The sequence below is a fragment of the Zalophus californianus genome, chromosome 10 (assembly GCF_009762305.2).
Source record: "Zalophus californianus isolate mZalCal1 chromosome 10, mZalCal1.pri.v2, whole genome shotgun sequence".
In the NCBI taxonomy this organism is placed as follows: Eukaryota; Metazoa; Chordata; class Mammalia; order Carnivora; family Otariidae; genus Zalophus; species Zalophus californianus.
The window spans coordinates 105,642,571-105,667,407 of record NC_045604.1 but is presented as its reverse complement, the minus strand read 5'-3'; the positions used below and the strand labels follow the sequence as shown (position 1 = coordinate 105,667,407).

Below are 24,837 nucleotides of genomic sequence, written 5' to 3'. Positions count from 1 at the left end.
AGGTTTCGAATGAAAAAACAAAAAACAACACACACAAAAACACCCCCCAAAAACACAACTCGATTAAAAATAGATGTTTATGCCAGAAATTTGGAGCCTGTCCTGAACAGACTACAGCTGAAGTTTTTCCACTTTAGAGGATTGGTTTGCCTTTTTGTTGTATTTATGGGGAACGTACATATTTGTACCAGAAATGTACAGACCGGTAGCCCAATTGCCAGCCCATTCCTCTCTTACGAGGAGTCAGTGTTATTTATCCTTTATGCCATAGGCTGGCAGGCGGGCCCCGGGAAGAGGCGGCCTGGCTCCGCAGGGCCCCTGAGCGGACGGGGATGGGCAGTAAGTCACATACATGGTACAGGTGTGGAGTACCGAGCGCAAGGAAGGGGGGGCCGGCCAGCCTCCTTCCAGCCAGCACACCCAGTGCGCCTCGCTCTGAATTGGTATCAAGCCAACTATTTAGGACACCTGTGTGTGTTTCATTGTGTTTTTAATGGGGTTTCAAACTACCTGTGACCACCCCTGTCCTCTGGGCGACAGCATGGACTTGTACGTCATTTGATAGGAGACGTCTATGTGGTTTGCCACCCTTGAAAGCTTAGCCACTCCAGGCTGTGCTCGGCCAACACAGCAAGAACGGAACAAGGGGCTCTGGATGAAGAACTTGGAGATCAGCACTTCGTTCATTAGAAGATTTCCAACGGTGAAGGAGTGAGGCCTGTGCAGTTTTGCTGGTTTAAAGATCACATGTGGGTCATCGGGAACAGTTTACTCTTTGGCTGCCCAGCTTCGATGCTGAATGACTGCACGGCCAGCCCTGTTATCATCCCCAGACCTCCAGGGGTTTAGCTGTAGGGATTGAAAATTGAGTAACCAACTCCCGTTCCTGGATATATCCATGTAGCCACAGTAATGCAAAAAGCTGGATGTTACCCGTTTTTGTTTACAAAAAAAAAAAAAAATCCTTACCCAGGTGTCACTGCAGTGCGGGTGCTGCAAACTGAACTGGCCTCCTCCTCTTCCAGCTGTGAGATCCAGTAGCACACCCTGGGCTGGCCCGTCAGGCCTTTCTGGCAGCAGGCCGGCTTAGGGATCCAGCGGGGTGAGGTCACCCCGGGAAGGGCAGATGTACTGGGAGGGGGAAGCCCATTCCCCTGCTTTTAAACCACAAATGTCTTTTGATAACTAGTAAAATTGGCAAGCAGAGTGATTGAAAACATGTGAGAAGTAACTGGATCTAAGTTTCAAGTAGTACATATTTGAAAAGTTTTCCCCAATGTAAAAGTTACTCTTTAAGAGCCTTAAACTAATAAAAACAAGGAAATTCCATGTTACGGCTGCCACTCGGCCTTTCCATTTTTATTCCAGCAGTCAGATTTGACAGGTCCGACGCCGATTGGCTCCAGGACCCCCATGAGCATGTAAAGCCAGGGGTAAGGGGGGGGGTGCAGTGGGGGGGGTTGCGATGGGGGGTTTGGGGCAAGTCTCCACCGCACTTCAGTGCCAGGCTCCTAATTCCATTTTAGTATATCCTATTTTCTCTTCTTGGGGCTGCTTCCTGTATTTACTTTATCCACTGAAGCTGATTCAGGATTAATTTAGAGACCGTTCTCGTTTCTTTCCTTTTCCTTGATCTCCTCGCAGACTTCACTGGGCGGCTGCCCGCTCCACAGGTGTTCGGGCTGGGCGTCTTGCACCCTCGGCGCCCCTGCCCCTTGTCCCGTGGCTCCTTTGCTGAGCTGCCGGGCCTGCTCTTAGCCTCCCTGTCGCTGCCGGAATGATTTTTCTAAAGAACTGCCTGATCACTGATCGGCTGGAGAAGCAGCAACACACTGACTCAGCACAGAGTTGGATGCACATTCAAGGCCTAGGAAGGAGCCCTAGAGCTCTTGCCCTCTGTCCCCTCAGAGCCCACCGTCCCCACGTCAGCCCCAAGCCTGTTGCGCTTTTTGAGAGTGTTCTGCTGGCGTGGAAGGAGCAGATTTAGGCGCAGAAAATACTACCTTGAAAATGTCGCACAGCTGTGTGTTCTTGGTCAGGTGACCTTTACTGTCGTGTCCTCATTCATGGGCAGGAGGATCGTAGGATCACCGTGGTGATTAAAACAACAAGGGATGTGATGCACGAGTCTGTGAACTCTAGGGGCAGCTGGTTTTATTACGTCTGCCCGCCTGAGGCCTTCTGGAATCCTCATCTCCCCCCCTCCCACCATGTGAAGTCTCCCTCATCCCTCAAGGCCACCTCCGATCCTGCCGCCGGGAAGTCGCCTCTCTCCCTCTCAGCTCCCAGGTCCTCTGGGCACCTGTCCTGCAGCGATCTGCCTTACAGTATAGTCCAGTTGTTTTACTGAGTCGGACGCTCTCTGCGCCCTAGCATGGTGTGTTGGCCCTTTGGCGCCTTGTCTTTCCCATGAGGAGCTCAGGAACTCCTCTGATGAGTGGATAGTAAGTTGACCAAGCGGCTGGGTGGGAGGGTGGCAGTTTCTTGGAGTGTTTGCGCTATGTCGTGCGCTCTGGGGGTGAAGCCTTTGGTTTCCGGCCCTTGTCTTGCGTAAGTGCGCAAACTTGATCCAGCTGTCTGTGAAACCAGTTGTGGCCTTTCTTCTGCGAGTCTTTCGGATACAGGTGGATTCTTGTTGGATCCCGTTGGCCCTCCCCCAGTCCAGGCGCCCCGCTGCAGCCACACGTGCTGGGCTTCTGCGCTTGGTGACTATATACAGTTTCTTAAGTAAAATACAGGTGTCCGGCAGCCCAGTGGGACCCACTAAGCAGGCACTTAGGGACAGGCGTAGAGGTAGGAAGTAAACCAGGAAATCCCCTTTTGTCTCAGCTCTTGTTGAAAATCTTGATAAAATAGGGGCGCCTGTGTGGCTCAGTCGTTAAGAGTATGCCTTCGGCTCAGGTTGTGATCCCAGGGTCCTGGGATTGAGCCCCTGCATCAGGCTCCCTGCTCTGCAGGAAGGCTGCTTCTCCCTCTCCCACTCCCCCTGCTTGTGTTCCCTCTCTCACTGTGTCTCTGTCAAAAAAATAAATAAAATCTTTAAAAAAAACTCGATAAAGTAAGTATGTTGCCACGCTTTCCAGAATTAGTAGAGTATATGGAACATAATTGATTGGTTTTGTTTGTGATCATTGAAGATCTTGATTATTGTTGCAGATCTGTGGCGATATTTCCTTTGTGTTTACATTAGCCTGGCACGGAAGGACCCTGGCTGGTGCTGGTGCGTCACGTGGGGTGGGGCAGTGCCATGGGCAGAGAAGTTGCCAGAGAGTGTAAGCGAGGCCACTTGGGCAGAGCCACCTCCTGGTGCCGCACAGGCGACGTCTCAGTATCACTGAGAGGGCCAGTGGGGTGGGGCAGGACGTGTCCTTTTCTAGATCACACTCTGCTGGCAGCTGCCGTTCGCTCCCAAAGTAGAACCCTCTCATCGCAAGAGGCACAGCCCATAGAGAACCAAGAACGTGGGGTACAGAGAAATGTTATTCCTGGGCCAAAACAAGTGGCGTCTATGCAATTAAGAAATGACACATGGAGTTGGAAAAACAGGTGCCAAGAACCTGAACTTGGAGTAGTTATGGGGAGATTAGAATGCTTTGTAACTGGCATTAACTTCCTGCCTCAAGAGCCGTTCCCAGGGCGCCTGGGTGGCTCCAGTCGGTTCAGTGTCCGACTCTTGGTTTCGGCTCAGGCCATGATCTCGGGGTCCTGGGACTGAGCCCCGCATCTGGCTCCCTGCTCAGTGGGGAGTCGGCCTGGGATTCTCTCTCCCTCTGCCCCTCCCCCCCGCTTGCGTCCTCTCTCTCTAAAATAAATAAATCTTAAAAAAAAAAAAATACAACCATTCCTTTGCACCCCATCTGGCCCTGAGGAGACCATGGAGTCAAGCCCTGGGATGAAGGGGGTACTGTTCATGCCGGCTCAGAGCTTGGAAGGTGTTGGGGGCTGCCCTGATTGAGCGTGCTGCATTTGGATGAGTATCCAAACCCCACTGTATTGTTAGTAGTAGTTTGTTGTGATTGTGCTTATCAATTGTGTCTGTTCGATAGTTAGCTACAGCTCTTGAGCTGGCTCTCTAAAGTCTGAGTGTTAAGAATCTCTCCAGCTCTTTTCCAGAAAGTTCCGTGGACAGGATGGAGTGTAGTTGATGACGGGAGCTGTCGCTCCAGTGCCCAGAGTGGGCAAACTGGTGGCAGCACTTGGAGGGTAGCTCATGGGGCGGCCCTTTTTCTTCTCTGGGTATCCCATCCAGCTAGCACAGCTCAAGGCAAGATTCTTGGAGGATTTAAATGGCCCCCTTCGAGTCCCGTTTCTGCTCTAGGCACCGGGAGCCCTCATGTCGTGTCACCTGTTGGTGCCCCGCACCCAGATTTCCTGACAGTGGCCAGCAGCTCTGGTGCCAGGAGAGAGTGAAGGAATCACAGGCGACATTCTCTGCCATACGAGTGTCATTCTGCCGGGCCATCTGGCGGGCAGCAGTACTCAGCCAATGGCAGGATGTTGTAAACCTTGCTCGCTGAACATGGCACCAAAAATCTTGAAAATTAACTGCAAAAATAAAATCAAAGCTGGCTCCGCGGTGACATCTCTTGGCCTGACATATGCAGCTCCAGGGATGCGGCCCCGCATCGCGGATCGATGCCTGTTAACTGGTTTGGTTTTCCCCAGGAGCCACTTTGGCATTTTTTTTTTTTTAATTTTCCTCCTAAATTCTAGGCAAAAAAAAAAAAAACAAAACCACAAACAACATTTTGAGAGCTTTGGGGGAGTTTTATTTGCTAATTAAAATGTGAGAAGGGAATGTAGCTACAGGTAGAGTTCTGGTGCAAGCCACAGCTGTGATTTAAAAAAAACCCAACCTGACAGTTTCAAAATGAAGTTATTAGCACTTCACCTATAACTGTGATAGCTTTTAACTTTCATGATCTGTCTCTTCAGCGCGCCCCCCCCCCCCGCCCCCATAGCGTACAAAAAAGGCTTAAGTGAGGACGTTGGAGGATACTTTACCCTTGCAGAAGAGAGTAAGAGCTACCATTTTTGTGGAACCTTTTTAACTTGCAAGAGATTTTCTTACTCTTCATGCCTTGCGGTTTTCCAGCAACCCTGTGAAGCCCGGGTAGGTGGTGTATTTTACAGATGAGCAAACCAAGGCTCGGGGTGTCTTGGTGACCTGGCGATCTGTAGCCAGGATGGAGCCTGGTCTCCCGAAATTCTCCGGCTGCTCACTTCCTAGACCTCATCCGTGCCAGAAAAGACGGGGGCTGTATGGAAAAATCACCCACGATTAGGTGACAAGTCTTCTCCCACTCACAAAATAATTAAATGAAATGGGCTCTGATTCCGATAATCAGATTCAGCTGATTGCCCACCAAACCCAGTCATATAATCCTACTAACCCTCGAAGCGGCTCCGTCCCAGCACAGGCACTGGCTGGTTGGCTTGATGCACAGCCTGTCTATGCCGGCAGATGTTTGTGGCTGGGATAGCCCAAACAGAGAGCGCGCGTGAGCGGGCGAGACCTGCAGGGCGGTGGATGGCTTTGCCGCCAAGCATTTTCCCAGAGAAGTGGAAGGGAGCCGTTGCCAGAGTGGCTGGTGCCCTAACAAATTGATTCCTGCCAAACAATGGAAACAAATATTTTCAACAGACAGAAATTTTGGCTCCTAAAGCATTCAAATTAAAGGCTTTATTTCTGAAACAAATACTTTAGGAGGAAAACGTTTACCAGCATAGATGAGATCAGAGTTATTCCTCCTGGCAGGGGCTTAATTATTTTTTGAGATTAAAACACGTTTTTCCTGTCCCTGCTTCATCTTTGGCCCATGACCTTCCCTCCTGCTGGCTGAAGAAAGTCAAGTGTGTTAAGCTGGGGCGCGGGGCCAGGGCGCCCCTGTGGTTTACTGCAGAGAGCCTCAGCTTCCATGGAGATGGTCCTCCAGGTCTGGGTTCAGCTCTCTCGGTCAGCTCCCCTGACCCCTTCATGATGTCCTTGGGGCCAGTCCGACCAGCCACCCATCAGTTTCATCAGTCTGTTAAATGTCAGTTGTGTAACAGTTAATAGCTTCCCCCTCAGAACCCGGAGAGTCATTCTAGACCAGCACTGTGCAGTGCATTGATGAAATGGTCTTTGTGTCATCAAGTGTAGTTGCCACTGACCCTCGAAACGTGGTTACTGCAGTGGAGAAACGGAATCTCTCATTCCAGTGGACTAGCCTCACGTGGCTAGTGCAATTCCCATTCGTCCCCCTCCTTCAATTAAGTGTCCCCTGGGTCCAATTATTTGGTTGACAGGCCAGCCTCTCTGCGTTCCGAATACAGTTGTGGGGGTTCGGGGTGTCTGTTCTCTCTGACACCCACCTATCTCCTGTCCCACAGCCAGAGCTAGACCACAGACCCCCGGATCAAACTTTTTTGGGTGTTTTAAAATTTTGACAAGTTCCCATGTGGTTTGAAAACCCGTCTCCTGATGTGTACTAAGTGTAGGAAGGACGATGGACGTCAGGGAGTCCCTATTCCCTGGACGTCTCTTAGCAAGGGCGAGTCACTTACCTGCCCAGCCTCGGTCTTCTCATCTATGATGTGGGATGAACAAAGCTCCTGTGGCTGCTTCTCTTTCAAGTTCATCCCGAGGCCCATAGGACTGGGGTGGGGGGGGCGGGCGCTGCCAATAGGTCGGACCTCAGCAGCCCTCCTCTGTCCCTGATGTGGGTCCCGAGGTGGTGGGGGGGAGGGGGATGTGCAGGTTGTGGCCTGGGGAAGCACAGAGGAGGCAGAAGACAAGGCGCTCGGCCAAGGAGGCCCTTGCTTCAACCCAGGAACCAGATGGGGGAAGAAAGCAGTAGCGAGCCCAAGCAAATGAGATAACTAGACAGCACGGACAAGGTGGAGGGGCCAGGAGAGGAGGAAGGAGGGCTTCTTTGGGCTCTCTGGAGAAGTCCAGGATGGGAAGGGGCGAGCACTCCTGCCATGTGGGGCCATGTGTGTCTACAAGGCGGAGGCTGGTGCGAAGAATTTAGTTTTGTTTTGTGATAGAGCCAAAGAGAGTGGGAAAGAAGGCTACTTAGGAAACAGGCATTTTTATAGCTCAGAACTGGGCAAATAACAGCAGTTTTCTCTGACTTGGTCAGTATGTAAAGAAGAATCCATCTCGTTCGGGTTAAAGGCGTCCTTCCGTCTCCCTGCAGCAGCCCCCCCACCCCCCCACCCCTGCCACGTGGGCTTCCGATCCGTCTATGTTTCATTATGCATCACCGAGACACCGTCTCTCACGTCTCACTGTTTAAATGAGAGTCTGGCAAGTATTATATGTAGCGCAATGCTTGTTGGATACATCTGGCATTTTTGTCTTTGCATAGTGGGTTTGCAACGGGGTGAAAAACAACAAAAAACAAAGTCTTGGTTCCCTATTGAAATTTCTCCATCCCGAGGAGTTCACAAAAACGGGCTTGTATGAGAACTTTGTATCCGTAGCCTTTGTTAGGCCAATGTATTTGTTTTTATTCATTTTTATTTTCTGAGTCGGTGACGCATTCACTTGATTGAAGATTCTGTTTAAAAAGTAGACACCGAGACACCTTGAGACACCTTGCCTGTGCCTTTGTTTGCTCCCACCCCCACCATCTCCGGGGGTGTAGCCTTACAGGCAGTAAGTCTAGTTGGAGTAAATCGTTGCACTTGAATTTCCTAGATCAGGAATTAATACCAGGTCATGTCCCAGAATTGGGAACTATTGAGTACGTATTAGATAACCAATACCATCTTCAGAGTGAAAGGAGCGTGAGGGAATAACCTTTATACGAGGTGGGATCAGCTTCAATAGGGAGAGGAGAAGAGAAACTACCATAGCCGTCGTAGTGGGCATTTTACCCGATTTAATCTGCATGGCAGCCCCATGAGATGTGTATTAGTGTCTCCACTTGAGGTTAGAGAGCTCGGCTGATCCGTGTGCACACTGGTCCCCCAACACACCACCCTGCAGGCACCTCCTCCCCATCGCCGGCCCCAGAGATCCTGTCTTTCTCTGGGGGTGTCTGGGAGCAGGACCCCCCCCCCCCCCCCGTGATGGGAAACCCGTGCTGGGAGTACAGCCACTGTGCTCTGCGGATCCAGCCAGGAGGCTGCGTCCTGCTCCTTGGACTGATCTCCAAGGTGGGAGAAGATGAGCTGCATTGCATGGAGATCTCAGCAAGGGCTGGAGCGCACACACGGTGTTTCTGACTCAGCCCCCCGAGAGCTATAAGCCTGAAGTATAGGCAGTCCCCTTGCTTGTCCACATGCCCATCTCTCTGTTCCCCGAGTCGGAGAGCCACAGGGTGTGATTAACCCAGAGACCTCATCTCTCCGTGGCCAGCATTTACTGGGCCCCTGCTGGGAGCTGGGCTCTGTGGCACCGGCTGTCCCCGGAGAGCGCTCTCCCTGCCCTGGGAAGAGCACTCACTCCCCAGGACCCCTCCTGGGGTCTCCTTCTGGGGGCCCTTCCCACAGGCAGGGGAAGAGCCTCGACAGTGAACCCCAGCTCTGCTTTGTTGCTGCCTGTTTATCCTGAAGCACTGTCGGGATGGACTCTTGCCACCCGTGTTCCCGTTCTGCATTCTTCACACAGAGCTCTGATGCAGGTTGCTTCCTGGGCTGCTAGGAGAGCTTGCTAGGGCCGCTCTGGTGGGGAGGAGTCCCTCTTGAACAAATGATCCTAATTCTTATAAACTGGTACCATTCTGAGGCTTGACTCAGGGTCCTTGGAGGCTGCGCAAGAAGGGAGTGTGGGTCTCCTCCAGGACCCCCTGCCTCCTTCCATCTTGCCTTTCAAGAAGCTGGCTCTGTCAGCCTGACCCCTCCTCCTCCTCAGCCCCGACTCTCCTGTACTGTTCCAGAACATTTTCTGCCATTCATGGCCTCAGTGCTTGCAGCCATCTCTCTTTCTGACCGGAGGCCTTGCAGTTGTTAAATTTGTCCCCTTTCTGGTATAATTTTGCCTGCCCTTTTTTTTTCCCCCTTTCTTTTTTAAAAAAGCTTATTCTTTGATTTGGCAAATATTGACTGCCTACCTGTGATGTACCCCAGCACCGTATGAAGTGCTAGGAATTCTGCAGTGAGCAAAAGGCAGGCCCTGCTGGAGCTTACGGCCCATGGGGAGACGCACTGACCTCGCACACTTGCACGCATGTACCGAATTGCAAACCAGAGTCGCTGCCCACCTTACAGTCTCTGCCGCGGTGGGGTGGAAGGGGAGGGGGTCGGGGAAGTGGTATTCAGTCAGAGATTCGACAGCTCGATGGAGGGGAGCAGGGATAGGCCTCCAAGCAGAGGGAAAGGCTGGTGCTCAGGGTTCGAGGGAAAGGAGGGGACCCAGCCTTCTGGGGACAGCAGAGGAAGGCCAGCGTGCCCTGCCGTTCTTATCTGAGGCCCCCTAGGAAGCCGCTGGAGGCTCTGAGCAGGGAATGACAAGCTCAGATCTGGGTTGCGTCCCCTCTCCTGCCTCTCCTGGAGGGTGTGTGCGTGTCCTGCCCCCCCCCACCCCCGTACAGCTCCCCCAGCTCCGTGGTCATTGGTGCACCCAGGGAATTCAGGACGCCTAAGTCTTACATCAAGCGGCAGCTCTGTGGATCAACTCCCGGATCCCTGCCTTCCTGTCTCCTTTAGTTGTGCCATTTTTCTCCATTCAGTTCATCCACGGCCCCTCCATGGATGGGGTCCCTACTGAGGTCCGTGTCACTTCTGTGGCAAGTGTGGCTTCCTGCGTGGGAGTGCTCACTGCTGGCCCCCCGCCTGCCATCACATGACAGAATACTGTAGCCGTGACTCAGACTTCGGTGAAACTCGCAGTGAATCAAAGATCATGAGCGGGAAAGCGATGGGTGAGGACCAAGTGTCTGCAAAGGGCACTTGGGAAACGTGGAGTCAGACTTGGCCTTATACCCAAACTTACAAAGTAAGCGAAAGCGATAGCCTTTACTTCCTTCGGTGTTCCGCAAGGTTCTCCTTTAAGTATCGCCCTTGGTCAGTGCACACACCCACCAGTGGAACAAAATGCACTTCCTGCAGCTCCACAGGGAGCACTGCTCTAAAAGGAATGGGGGAGGCAGTCAGTGGTCCTTATCTGTCCGTCAAAGCCTGCATCCCGTTAGAGGGGAAAGAAAGGAGATTTGGAAAGATAAATGTATACTTTTTAAGAGATGTCATTATAGTTAGGTGCTCAGAATTCAAAAGGAATGAAGGGGAGAAGGGGAGAGGACCTCCCCGCTGGTCACTGCCCTGCTCATCCGTTCTCCTCCCAGGATATGGAGTGGTACCCGTGTCTTGTACCTGTAGAGCCTTCCAGAGGCATCTCGTGTATACGAGCACATGAAATGTGTGCACACACGCCTATCCACTACGGTGGGCATCTTGGTCACTGTTGGTGGGCATGTTTGGGGAAATGGCCTTTATGTTTCTATTTGAACCCACTTATTTCCATGTTGGCGTGTTCCTCTTGGGCCTCCGCCACCCCCATCCTGGGGGGGAGGTGCTGACCAGGCTCCTGGTTCCTCTGAGCCCCGTTCTCGGTCTCTGACAGCACCTTTCCCCCTGGTTGTGCCAGGGACTCAGTGAGCCCCGGGAGAGGAGAGGGAGGAGGAGGAAGAGGAGGGTAAAGGGGACCAAGCCCCTCCCACCCACGGGCTCCAGCCGAGATGGGCACCTTTTGAGAAAACTTGGAGGGCTTTCTTGCTGGAAGTTATGTTCTCCCCTTGCAAACCTCTGCTCTGTTTGGGTTCCACGGACCCGGTCCCTTCTGTTTTGTTGCTTTTCTGTGCCTGCCTGGTTCCTTGGCTGGACCGTGGGCACCTGGAGGTTGGAGTCGGCTTCTGATTCATCTGTACATCCCTGGAGCCCCCGACCTGGGTGGCAGACTGAGTTCGGGCCTGAAGTCAAGTGCGTGGCTCTGATAGTACAGGATAGTACGTGCTCCTCATGGAGCACGTCCCATGCCGCGAATTGAACATGCTTTATCTCAGTTATCTCCAGAGAGGGAACATCATTTGCCCAAAACCACACAGGTTACAGCAGGGATGGAACCTGGATTCCAAGCCGGGCTTCTCTGAGGCCACCGTCTGAAGGGTCTTCAGACGTTCTGTGTAGGGGGCTGGGTGGGGGAGGGGGGGGTGACAGAAGGAGGCTGGTAGGTGGCCTTGGGCCCCTTACAGCCCTGTCTCAGCCAGAGCAGCTTCCATTTGTCCCTCTGACCCTGTGGCTGGAAATGAAGTAGAAAAAGCCCCAGGGACTACCCACTCAGAAACTGGGGTTGCCTTTCCCTTTTTGTTTGAGTCCTCGTGGTTTCACTGATAAAGCCATTTTGAATTCCAAGTCAAGATTTGCTATTTGATTAGCTTGCCAGGTGAGCCCGAAAGAAACACCAGATGAACTAACTCTTTGGATGCAAGTTACAGACAATAAGCAGAGAATACTTTCCTTGCTCCAGCCCAGGGGTGCTGGGGGAGAGGGCCCACCTCCCCAGGCCCAGAAGGAGCAGGGAGCCGAGGCAAGCCTGGCCTGGGAACTTTAGGAGGGGAGCCTCTCAGAAGCCCTGCAGATGCCCCCCCCCCCCAAGTTAACACAGGTAAACAGCTGACCTACATACTCTAAAGGCAAGCCGTTTCAGACTGATCAGTGACGTTCTGAAGACTGGTTTTCTTTGGGAAAATTTTCTTTTAAATTCGGCAACTATTGGCACTTTTTAATTTTTGGTATTTATTTATTTATTTTTAAAAATTTTATTTATTTATTTGAGAGAGAGAGTGAGAGAAAGAGCATGAGAGGAGAGAGGGCCAGAAGGAGAAGCAGACTCCCCGCTGAGCGGGGAGCCTGATGTGGGACTCGATCCTGGGACTCCAGGATCATGAACTGAGCTGAAGGCAGTCGCCCAACCAACGGAGCCACCCAGGTGCCCTAATTTTTGGTATTTAATACATCTTTAACACTTGGCTGAGAGGCTGGGGTTCAGGCAGAGAGAAAGTTAAAATGTTAAGGAGCTTTGCCCTTTGAGGTAGAAATGTTGAAAAAGCATCCAGGAAATTCTCATCAGTGAGGAAAGCAGGATTGCAGGCATCCACAGCCATGTGGCAGTGCCCCGCCCCCTCCCCCCCCCCCCACCCCCCCCATCTCCCAGCAAGGGCTGTGTGCCTGTGCGCGTGGAGCCTCGGCTCCAAAGCCACTGGTCTTGCTCTGGACCTCGTCACCTCCTGGCGTCGGTTGCCACTAGATCACTTGGAACAAAAATTGCAGTTTCTGCATCCTCCAGGTGAGATGCTTTCCCAGGACAATTTCCACCTCTTTCGGCCTAGTTTGAAGTGCCCGTGTGTTCAGAGCCCCCATGGTTTTGCTGCCAGTCCTGCCACCTCCCCATCCCTTCGGACCTGGGGCTGTCGGATGTTTAGAATATTTCTACATCATTTTGGAGGGGACACCCTCCTCTGCTCTTCCCTGGGAAAGTTCTGGCCCGGGTGAGCAGTGTTTTCTGTAACCAGCCACCTCCTCCTTGTTCCTAAGCCCAGAGACTGGCCAGTGCGCAGCGCGTTGTGCAAGAAACAGCTGTTGTTTTGACAAAGGATGGGCTGGCCTTACTTTTTGAATTACCAGAGTGAGTCAAGAGGTCATCTATTCCAGGCCTTTGCTCCTGGGCAGGTGGACAATGCAGACCGTGAACCCTCGTGTGTGGGACGCATGATGTAAAATATATTTCTGTATGTAAACCTGTATTTTTTCACATTAGCAGGATTTAAGAAAGGAACGTATATATAGTACGGTTTTTCCAATTTGGTAATACATGCACGTGGCTAAAATAGAAGATGTACAGTTGACCTTTGAACAGTGAGGATTAGGGGTGCCGATCCCCAGCATAGTCGAAAATCCACGTATAACTTTTGATGCCCCTGAAACTTAACCACTCAGAATCTATAGTTTACTGGGAACCTTGACCAATAGCATAAATAGTCGATTAACTTGTACTTTGTATGTCACATGTATTATATACTGTATTCCTGCAATAAAGTCAGCTAAAGAAAAGAAAATATTATTAAGGAAATCATAAGGAAGAGAAAATACATTTACGGTGTTGCGTTATAAAAAATGCCCACCTGAGTGGCCCCACCAAGTTCAAACCCGTGTTCTTCGAGGGTCAGCCATCCACTGAAGGGCAGGTCCATCTCCCCTCCACCCCTAAAGCCTTCTCAGAGCCAAGCAGTTACAAATATCTTTTGTATCTTTCTGGAGACAATCAAAGCTTATGCAAGGATATGTATAGATACCCTTTCAAACAATACTAGCATTGTTTTTGCACTTTGCTCTTTTTGCTTAAATATGTCTTGAAGATCATCCCATCTCCTGTGCATATGGGACCTTTTTTTTTTAAACCGTTATCAAATGATCCTTGAGTGGATACGTCAACGCACTCTTTGTTGGATACTTCTAGTTGGTTCCCAGTTTTTGCTTCCGCCTTCCCCTTTTTGTGAGGTTTTAGTGCTTTTCGGATGTGGGGACTCTCCATGCCTTTTTTTTTTTTTTTTAAATAAGTGATCAGTGACTCAGGGACTGAGGGTTCTGTATTTTAGGCCCCCACTGCCACCTCCCCTAAACCCATTAAATTCCCTTGTTAATGTGTCATTATATTTGACACTTTGAGAATAGGCAGGCCGGGTAGATAATAAAACAGTATTTGGCTTATGTTTAATAGCTGTCTCTTCTCTGCATTGTCCCAACAGCCTTAGAAAGCCTCGGTGTCCTTCAGAAGGACTTGGTGGTGGTTTTGCAAGCGACCCGGTCAAGGATCGTGAGCCCTGAGTCTGACCATCCAAACCCGGGGCTTGGCAAGCGCTGGCTCTCCTCCTTGCTGTGCCAGTCTGTTTCCGTGGTGGCGGGTGGTGGCGCTCTATTAAATTAGGAGCCTCCTGTTAGTTTCTCATGTGGACCTGTGTATGTCTACACACGTGGGGAAGGGAGTGTGGGGGCCCATGGCGGGTCCCCAACAGCCAGCAGCAGGTCACCCCAGGCACACTGGCCCCACGGCTTTGTGACAAAGGTGGGTTTGCTGCCTTCTATCAAGGGACCTGTCCCGGGCTCAGCCCTTCTGAGTTAGGCTCTCTGACGGATGTGCCCGTGGGGCTCCTTGGCACGAGGCTGGGCTGGACTCCAGTGAGAGGGACATGTGGGGACCCCAGGGCTCTTCTGTGTCTCCCACGGCACTGCCCCCACCGTCCCCATGCTGGTCCCCCCTGGATGGGAAGGTGGTGGGGGGAGGTCAGGGCCGGGCCCCACGGTCACCTCTCTGCCCCCAGCATCCAGCGGTTCTGGCTGACTGGGTGACACCCCCTCCCAGGAAGGAGGGTCCTCCTTGAAAGCAGTCCGAGCTCTTTGTTTTTCTCCACGTTTTCTGCATCTGCGGGCGATGGGAACAAAACATCAACTCTACTTTTTCTGTCATATTTCAATATTGGCGTTGCTCCCCACTTCTTGAAGCCTCCTTTTATAACTTCTGCTGCTGCCGCTTAAATATAGCCGTCTAAGTCCTCCTCCTTACCAGATTGTTTATATTTTTGAAAAGCCTTCTGCTTATCTGCGATTGCTCTCTCTTCGCCGTCTCCGTCCCCGCATCGCCACATTGGTTTTCGTTGCTCTTTTTTTCCTGCCTTCACTCGACTGGGATGTGTTTCAAATGTGGTCTATCAAAATGTGCAGTGTTTCCCTCTTTTCTGCAGTAGCTTTGACATCTGTTCTTGAATCCTAGCCCATGTTATTCTTTTGGACTTGTTTGCCCAAGATTTGCTGGAATGCCAGAAACACGAAAGGGGAGAGTGTGGCGGGGGGGTGTCTGTGCCCCCTCCCCCACTGCTCCCCCCCCCCCAAAACTGTCTGCGATTTCCAGGTCGACAGCACGCTGGATGTTGGCTCCAGTGCCCTGTCGTCTCGTCTGGCAGGGGCCCACCCTGTCGTGTGTGAGTGGAGCTCCCACCAGGAGGCCCTGCAGACCTGCTTGGGTTACTTCCGCCCAAAAGGGAAGCAGGTGGAACTTCGTGGGGTGGCCGGGGGTGTGGCGGGGGGGGGTACTCGCGGGCTTCCTGGGCATCTCTGGAAGGATCTCCATCTCTGATTACCATCGCCTTGCGCTCTTTGATTGGGTCCTTGCTCTGCTGGGCCTCGGGAGGGGCCGTACCGCGGAGAAGCCACTGGGAGCAGCCACACTGAATCCTAAGGAGACTGTGTCTTTCGTCATGGAGGCCACTCAACGAGCAAAGGGGCCTTTCGGTGACCATGGCCGCGTGTCCTTGTGCCCCTGCTGTCAGCCAGGACACCACTCTGGGCCCATCTGCCGCAGCTTTGTTTGAAACCGGCCCTGTTGGCAGCGTCTCCCAGAATTCCTGAGGCCAGGGCACAGGTTCTCTGATGCTTGAGTGTCATTTTGTCATGTGGGCAGAGGTCCTCTTACAGGGGACCCCCCGCTCCTGGCGGCTCTCAGCATTTCAGTACAAGGAAAATAGTTGGAGGATAACCAGTGTTTCCAGGTGCCTCATTTTCAAATGACTTGACCACATCCTGCAAATCACGATTCTTGGAAATTGCCTCTTAAAGGTCCCTCCTGAAAACGAGTAACAGGTTAATTTGGATAGTCCTGGACGTGGTGCCTCGCGTATCTTAGACCCACAGTAAATGCTCTTAACAAAAGCAAACCAAGTATCACCACAAAAGATCCGAGGCCCACACTGTTGAAGACAAACAGGTTACCCCACTGAGAAGCCCAGGGTAAAGCCGAAGAACCAGGGCGCAGAGATGGGTCAAGAAGGAATGCTTGTTACGAACAGAGACGAGCCACTCCCGGGTGGGATGGCATCTGGGCATCAGCCTGACTCAGGGTTTAGGAAAGAGAAACATTTTGCGTCTGTCATAGAAGCAGACATTTGTGAGGTGCGCATGGAAACAGGGCACGTCGGCCTGAGCCAGTTTGGTGTTCTGGTACCAGCACACGGGATGGAGGGGAACTGCCTCAGTGTCCACTCCCCCACCCCCACCCCCCCACCACTGCCCCCAGCCCCCTGCTGCCCAGGGGCTGAGAATTCCCGTGAGCCACGGGGGCCTCTCCTGGGTTCTGGTCAAATGCAAATGCGATCTCCTCTGGTACGCAGCGCAGTGACAATCTTGTCCTCCATTCTTGTGTCTCCACAGAGGGAACTCGATGCCACCGCAACAGTACTGGCGAACCGGCAAGATGAAAGCGAGCAGTCTAGAAAGCGGCTTATCGAGCAGAGCCGAGAGTTCAAGAAGAACACTCCAGAGGTGAGGCCACAGTACCGTCCCGGTCTCGGTGCGGGGTCTCCCCGTCCCCGTCCATATTCAGGAGCCGCGTTGTAAGCAGACTGTGTTCTCCTCTGCAGCCTGGGGGACTGGGGCGCTGGTAGGCTGTCTGGATGCCAGAAGGCATGAGCTCATTCCAGAGGCAGATACCGACCCGGTTGGGTGTTGGCGAGCACATGGCCCGTTGTGTGGCCCATCCGGGCCTCTGGGCCCCCGCGCTCCTTGCCCACGTCTGTTAGCACGCCACCCCAGGTCCTCAGGAGCACTGAGCATAGTGGGATGGGGTATGGGGGGTCCTCAGAGGGCCCCTTCCCTGGTGTGGTGGGTGGCTGCACCCATCTGAGGATGCAATGTGCCGATCCTTCCCTGTAGAACAGACATTTAGCCTGGTAGGGCCTGTTAAGCGCTTCTGTTTCCTGAAATATGCTTTAAAGGGCACTGCAAACGTGCTCCTCATGGGCTACTTTTTTTTTTCCCCCCTTGTAAGTACATGTTTGAAAGGCACTGTTTAGAGGGGCTTGGGCAGCATTTTCCCAGTCTGTTGCCCAAGCCCCTCATTCCCTCAGTCCCTATCAAAGGCTTTGTAAGATGTGAAAAACAAGGAGTGTTTGAGAGACAGTTGAACAGATGTGGGAATTGCTTTCCGGGAGCTCCTGCCGGTTTGTCCCACGATGGTTCTCGTGCCATGGGCCCTCGCCCCAGCCTCCTGCACCCTCCCCCTCAGTTGAGAGCGGATCGCAGGTGCCCACGTGCCTCTGCGGAGGACAAAGGAGCAGGTCTGGAAGGAAAGCTCCCTTCTGGGAGGCATGCCTCTGATTTGCCCAGTATTCCTGAAAAAAATGATGTGCGATTTGAACTTTTTAAAAGTAGACTCGTTTCCGATGTGCCAAAGTAGCTTGCTGTTCAAGGGCATGCTGTTGTCAGTCATTTTGGGAAACAAATAATTAACCCTCTATTTTAAGAATAACTATTTGGGGGAGAAAACAGGATAGCCCAGTGGGAAGCAAGGGGTCTCTCCAGGGGCAGATCCCCTTAAGGGTTTTAAATTTTAGACCCGCTACTCCCACCCTCCTTACCCTCACCCGGCCTGCCCTTAAATGTGGCTCTTGCATGTGTTATCCAAGCAGAAGTCCACATTGTAGTGATCCGTACCAGGTTGCCCTCTTCCGCGCGGGGATGGGGAAGCTGCTGCGCTCCGTGGTCCGCCTTGTCACCAGTAAAGACTGGGGCCGACAAAGCAGCCAGGCAGCAGGACACCCTTCTTCTAGTCGCTCTCCTCCTGTTAGGCTGCTTCAGAGCAGGCCTTCCTGGAGGGTCCAGCTGTGGGGTTTCCCGAGCTCTCCTCCTTGTCCTTGACCCCGTCTCCTGGCCGATCCCCTTCACCTCTCTCTCCGGCCACTCTTCACACTGTTCCAATAACGAGCTGTCACCCACTGTCCTGGGTTCTTACTTCCCTTCCCTTGCTGACCCTAAGTCCAGGGGTTTCCGTAGAAAATCTAAAGCAGAAGGTCAAGGTCATCCTTCCAAGGCAGCAGACAACACTAAGTAAACATGACCTGTCCTGTGGTAAGTGCTGTGAGGAGTGGAGAATTGGGTTCCTGGATGTTCCTCTGGAGGCCCAGGCTCCTGTCAGGTCCAAGGGCTGGGGCCCCCTGAGGTGGGGGGGTGTTTCCCCTCGGGCCCCTGAGGCCCTAGCTGATAAATTCTGGGTACAGCCCCTCCACTGACATGGAAACGGGGGACCAGCTCACAGAGCTTGAAGAAGCCCCACCCGAAATGTTGCATTTTTCTCTCCCGATCCCAGTAAATAGAAGAGGCTCAGGGAAGAAGCGGCTTGGGTGGTAAATGACATTTGGGGCATTTCTTTGCAGGGCACATTTTTAGACACTGTCTTCCATGGAGAAGGGCCCTGGCCTTTGCCAGAGGGTCAAGGCTAGTGCTTGCTCAGGCATCTCCTTCTGCAGTAAGGAGAGTCTTGCTGCCACAGGAATTTCCAGGAAGCTGGGAAGGGTGAAGCTGCTTACAGGCTCCCGCACCTCCCCTTGCATTTTCCTAATCCCAGGTCCATCCTTGAAATCTGGGTGGGGTCCCTGTGGGAACCCCGAGGCGAGAACAGGTGGAAAAGACAGGTTCACTTATGCCAGCAACCAACCAGAATTCTCGGTAAATAGTGAAGCCACCGAAGGCCAGAATGGGGGTGGGGGCGAGTAGCTATAGCCAAGTCCCCTGGGGTACACGGAGGGAAGGAGTACGTGCGTGTGTGGGCGGTGGAGCGGCTGGATCTGGTGAGTCCGGGGCCTGGGGTCCAGAGGGGGTATTCTATTGTCTCTTTGTTTGGGGTCTCAGTGCGGGGGGGGGGGGCCTGATATTTCTTGAGCATCAGTTATTTCTTGTGACTATACTGCTGGGCAGACCACTCAGCACCTGAGCAAATTAACATTTATTGTCGAGGAAACTCTTTTAGAGATTAAGCATATAAAAATGAAGGTTGCTTAGGACTTTGTTCTCAGGGGTTAAAAAAAAAAAAATTTGGCTTGTTGGCGGGAAAGGCGTCTTCCTCGGGTGGACCCAGACCAGGATGCTCACACCTCACAAAATTGGGCCTCCAGGTGAGGAGCAGGCCCTTGTTCCAGGGTGAACAGCGTGGCGGAGTCAGGGCCATGGTGTGCCCACTGGTTTGCACCTAAGGTGCCCATGGCGGATGAAAACACTGCAGGCCCTCTTTGTTCTGGGGAAGAAGACTGCGCTCCTAGTGTCTACCAAACAGCTAGTGAATCTAACGTGCAGGTTTAGGCACCAGAGAAAAGTCAGAGGTGAGTAAGGTGGTCTCCCGACAGGGAGATTTTATTTTCCAACGTGGCCCTGCCCAAGGGCAGCTGGAAAAGCTCAAGTGCAGAGGGAAAGGTGGGTTCTGCAGTGGCCTTGTAGCCGCGGGCGGCTCCTTCCATGCGGGATGGGCCACAGGAGCACCGAGGAGCAGGTGCCGCGCTGGCCAGAGCCTCGAAGGTTTCTCATTTAAAGGACTTTTTTAAAAAAAAGTTTCAGTTTTGTCATTAGAATTATACATTCACAGTCAGTTGATATTATCGGTTCTGTCTTTTTAACCCCCAAATTATAGTCGAGTTGAAGAACATTGCAGTTACTTCAAAAATAAAGTTTTATACATTGCTTTGATTCAGAAAAATCCCTTTCAAAGAAAAGTGGTTTTTAATTTTAACTTTGTAACGAAACATCCATTCCCTGTTGAATTAATAATTGAGCGTTGAACATAAAAGACTGGGGTATTTCTAGGTTCTGTCACTTTCCATACAGATTACCTCAGGTGACTTATAGCCTGGTGGCTCTGGCAGACTGCTTAGCTTCCCAAAGTCTCAGTTTTGTCACCTGTCCAAAGTGTGATGATAGGGCCCGGCTCACAGGGTTGCTCTGTGTGTGTGTAGTGTATGGTGTGTATTCCTCTACGTGTGTGTACGGTGAACTTTGTGTATATGGGTGTATGATGTGTATTTGTGTGTATATGTGAATGGTGTGTATTTTTTTGTGTATGTATGTGTATGGCCTGTATATTTGTGTGTGTGTATTTGTGTATGTGCGCATGAACGTGTGGAGGGCTTCGCACAAGCCTGGCGTCTAGAGTCCGGGACGTGTTCGTTACTGGTGTGAACTTGGAACACACTACGGAACACGGCCGATTTCTGCTCCTTAAAGCTAGCTCAGGCAACTTTAAAACAACACAACAAATGTAGGTAGTTTCAGCTTAAAATATTTCAAAAGTTGGTTTGTGGTAATAGGTAATCGTTTTACAAATACTTTTTGAACACCTTCCATGTGCCAGATGGTTCTACCCTGAGGATACAATCCTATCCTTGTTCTTAAAGAGTTCCTTATCTTTCTTAGCAGCAAGCACAACATCCTGATCTGGCATGTGAAGTGCTAGGATGGTAGAACTGGAATCTTCCAAATGCAGACTTGCGCCCCAGAAACACTGTCAGCGATGGTAAAGCTCTAAGCCACATAGGCCTCTGGAACCCTTGCTTAGGTGAATCAGGCTGCTTTTTGCGCCGTGAACGGGAAGGACCTGCTGCCCTAAGAAATGCACATGAGTAGTTGCTCCTGGCCTCCCTGGAACTCGTCTGGGAGCCCCCAGCTCCGAACACAGCCCCTGAGACGTACATTTGCAGCCGTGCTGCGCCATGCCGGGAGGGCTCTGGTGGGGGGTTCTGGGGAGGCAGGTTGAGGAGTGGGCCCACCCCCGGCGGGATGAGCAGGGGCCAGCATCTCTGCGCTGGCCAGTGCTCTCCTCCTGCCCGAGGCGGGTGAAGGGCGAGGTCAGGCTGGTGGCATGTGTGCAGGAGGGGCAGCCTTGGCTTTCTCGAAGGTTGGTGGTGGTCGAGCTGTGTGCAGTGCAGGCCAGAAAGCGCTTGCCTTCTGCTCTTCTGTTGCTTTGATCAGGGTTCCCAGGTACCGGCCACGATGGCTTTTGATGCCCAAGGGATAGCCATATTGATAGAGCTGACTGCAGAGCGGATTACCAGGGACATGGAAGCATGTGGGGATGTCCAGAGCTAGCCAGGGATGCTGGGCCAACTCCTCACTCCTGGAAACGAAGGCATTTCTTGAAAGGCAGGAACCTCGAAGGGGACCATGCTAGGGATTCATGACTTTTTTCTTGTGCTTCCATCAGCTAAGTTTGCTCCTTGGGCCAGTTCGTCTTCACCACTTGGCCCAGGCAGTGTGGACCCTGAGTTGGTGCTGTGGCCTGCAGGGCGCTGAGGTAGATGGCAGCGCAAGGCCCTACAGCGAGGTCCCGGGGCGCTCTGGAATGCTCAGCTCACAGAACGGTCCTCAGTGTTCGATTTGCTTCCACAAAGAGCTTGGCTCTTGTTTGTTCTGTTCCAGCTCTTTTCGATAGGGAAGAACCATCCTTTGCCGGGGGGGGGGGGGGTGGGGAGAGGGGCAGGAGAAGAGAGGAAGCAAAGACCTGGGGTGTATAGGGCCTTTATCACAAAACCACACTCAGGGCTCACTTGTGTCCTGTCTGTGTGTCTAGCTGCTACCCCGGCATCCGTCTTAGGCACTTGTCTGCCCGACTTGGCTAGGTTCGATTTATGTTTCCTGTAAAGGGGCCGCATCAGCTGAGCTGCTGTTCAGGGGCTCTCGGTGGTCCTTTGTGCCCTGATGTCCTTGTGCCTCAACAGGTCTTGCTGCCCGGAGCGTTAATTGTCCCGACACCTGGCCCACCACGCTCCCATTCGTGGTCGTGTTTTCTACGTCCGTCCCGCCCAGGTGCTGGGGCCTCTCTTGCTCCCGTTGTCCTGGCAGAGCCCAGCACAGCCCTGGCCATCGTGGGTCTGGCCGCCTGGGGTCCGCGCCGGGACTGACCGCCGTCCACACCCGAGGCGGCCTTGGGCCTGCTTGCTGGCTTCTGTTTCCTGAGTGGCACGATCTTAGCTCGCCCCTTGTGGCCCAGGCTGGTGTGCTTTTCTGAATTTTACACTCTTGGGAAACTGTTGTAAAAAGTCCAGAGTCGTCTCGAGGTAAGACTCGGAAAGAAATCTTCATGCTGTCAGCAAATCGAACTAGGCCTGTGGATCCGTTCCCGCCTCTGGCAGGTGGGGGCTGGGCGTGGGGGTGGAGCGGTGGCACCTCCTTTAGGAAAGCCACACTCATCTCTGTATTGATCAGGACAGCTGGTGGGAGTAAGAAAAGAGAGCGCGGGCTCCGGCGCCGTGGCCCTCACACGCAGGCCCCCCACTCCCCTGTTGCAGGCTTCAGGAGTCCTTGTGCACTCCAGTCTGTGAGAGGAGGAGTCAGCAGGCCGGGGGAGGGCGGGGGCAGTAATATACGGCCGTGGCCCAGGCCCAGATGCATTTGGTCACTGCCTCTAAGCCTTTATATAGCCACTGCGGGGAGTGACTCAGCCTGGAAAAAAAGAGTCAGTTCAAGCTGCGACTCAGATGGACACGTCCTGCACGGGCTTCCTTGAGCCCGTGTGGCCAGGGTTCCGTGAGAAGCCGGGGGCGCCTGCAGGGGTCCCGGGAGAAGGGGGGGGCGGTGCATGGGCTCACACGTGACTGTCTGTGCCTTTCTAACCGTACCACCGTGTTTAGACGTTATTAGCAACGACCGGGATTTTTTGTGTTGAGAAGCAAGCGAATTCTCCACTCTTGTTTTTCTACAAATGGACAGACTCCGCAGGCCGGCCTCCCTCCCTCTTCAGTTGACAAGTGTTTTGTGTTTTAACCACGTTTTTGTTTTTGCTTCCATCCTCATAAGACTCTAAAATCAATGCACACAAAAGCCTAGAAACACCAGTGCGGATTTCCTTGTGTTTGGTTGGACATGGGAGTGGGTTCTTTGAAGACCCACAGCGCCAACTGGCAAACTGTGACTTTCCACAGAGGAGGGCAGACCAGATATGCCCCTCGGGACTTGGGCCTTTCAGGGAGGGCAGCGATGGGGGAGGCAGCCTGCAAGCCTGGAAGACTGGGGCTGCTGGCTGGACACCAGCTAGACACCCGCCCTCCCCCGCCCCCCCAGCACGCTGCTCATGTTGGGGGTCCGGGAGCCTGCCGCTCTAGTACAATTACTTTCTCCCACTTCTGAAGGGCAAGGCCTTTGTATCGAGCCGTGCACTTGGCATTCCATGGACACTTGATGACAACTGTGACATGAAAAAAGTCTTACCATATTTATAGCATTTATTTAGGAATCTTTTCTTTACAAAACAGAATTCTTAAAAATGCAGATTACTCCACAAGATTCATATCTCAGACAGGCAGCTAACAGCATTTTATTTGATGCTTCAATTTTATTTTTTTTGTACAGAATTAAAAAAAAATTCAAGAAATGCCTTTCCTTGGCAGTTCTTCAAAATGTTAAATATAGCATTGCCCTATGACCCAGCCTTTCCTCCTCCCAGGTATATATCCAAAAGAATTGAAAACATGTCCACACAAAAACCTGCACACGAATGTTCATAGCAGCATAATTCAAAAGAGCCCAAGAGTAAAAGCACCAAGATGTCCATCGGCAGATGATAAACAAACGCCGTCTGTCCATACAAAGGAGTATTACTCAAAAAAAGGAATGAAGCATTGACACCTGCTCCAATATGGATGAACTTTGAAAGCATTATACTAAGTACAAGAAGCCAGATGCAAAATCCCACACGATTCTGTTTATACGAAATGTCAAGAAGAGGCAAATCCACAGAGACAGAAAGTAGACAAGAGGTTGCCAGGGGAAGGGGGCGACTCCTGATACTTACGGGGTTTCTTTCTGGCGTGGAGAAAATGTTCTGGAATTGACTGGGTAGTGGTGATGGTTGCACAACTCGGTGAATATGTCTGACACCACTGAACTGTATACTTTAAAGGGTAAACTTTACGGTATGTGACTTTTCTTGCCAACTTTTTTGTTAATGCCTCTCTTTGTGGGGGTAGGAAATTACTCATCTGTTCTAATACTCTGAAGAAACTCCCCCCATAAAAGTATCTGGTGAGGGGCACCTGGGTGGCTCAGTCGTTCATGTCATGATCCCGGGGTCCTGGGATCGAGCCCCGCATCGGGCTCCCTGCTCGGCGGGAAGCCTGCTTCTCCCTCTCCCACTCCCCCCTGCTTGTGTTCCCTCTCTCGCTGTCTCTCTCTCTCTGTCAAAAAAATAAAATCTTAAAAAAAAAAAAAGTATCTGGTGAATTTTCATTTTGGTAGCACCAACTTAGTTTCTAAAAGGCCACTCCAGTACCTGGCAAAATTTTAAAGCTCAAATAATCAACTCGGATGTTTAATCATTCTAGAATCACCCACCGTTAAATTATAATAAGACTTTAACTAGGAAAAGTTTAAAAATTAAAAGTGAGATTTTTAACGGTTACCAATTAAACTTTACCCCTAAGCCAGTTTATCAACCCAAGAGGTTATTTCCTCTTTGGGGTCCATTGGTGAGAAAACCTGCCTCGAGCGTGAGGTGGTGATGGGTGCAAGTCACACTGAAGTCAGCCCCAAGTCAGTCAGTGGCTGGTGGCGCCGTTGTCCACCCTGAGTTCCTGGCAGACCCGGTAGCATGGCCCAAGGCACCAGGAGGCCTGTGGAGCAGGGAATTAGCTTGGGTGCGAGCAGATTGAGCAGGAGTCCGGTGCCAGCTGCTTCATCTACAGAAATATATCATGCATACTTCAGGGGGTCATGTGAGAAGTGTGTGAGATTCCTGGAAGGTAAATGGCCAGTCCCACGCCAGAAGTGGAGTGGGTGTTCGGGCCAAGTGATCTTGACCGGGGTCACTAAGCGTTCCGCCGCTCGGACCCATACATGTTTGTGGGACTGATCGTGTACGTCCCAGCTGCTGGGCAGGTGAAATGAATTCACGTGGTTGGAGCATATAGTAGGTGCTAGCAAACATTGCTGTCCTGTGTTCTTTCCTTCCTCCCTCCCTCATACGAGTAGTTCTGAGCCCTTGCCGGCGTTTCGGGGAGACAGCAGGCACCACGAGAAGGTTCCAGCTCTCATAGAGGGGCAGGCAGA

At 52.1% G+C, this 24,837-nt stretch overlaps 1 protein-coding gene across 7 annotated transcripts in view; it reads left to right on the top strand.

Annotated features, from left to right (window-relative positions):
* The window catches only part of CUX1 (cut like homeobox 1), a 350,755-nt gene that overhangs the window by 59,496 nt on the left and 266,422 nt on the right, over positions 1-24,837 (top strand). For all 7 annotated transcript variants that reach the window (XM_027612898.2, XM_027612897.2, XM_027612896.2 and 4 more), the window contains exon 2: positions 16,186-16,296. In XM_027612898.2, coding sequence (XP_027468699.1) covers positions 16,186-16,296 — 111 coding nt within the window. The remainder of the gene's footprint in view (positions 1-16,185; positions 16,297-24,837) is intronic.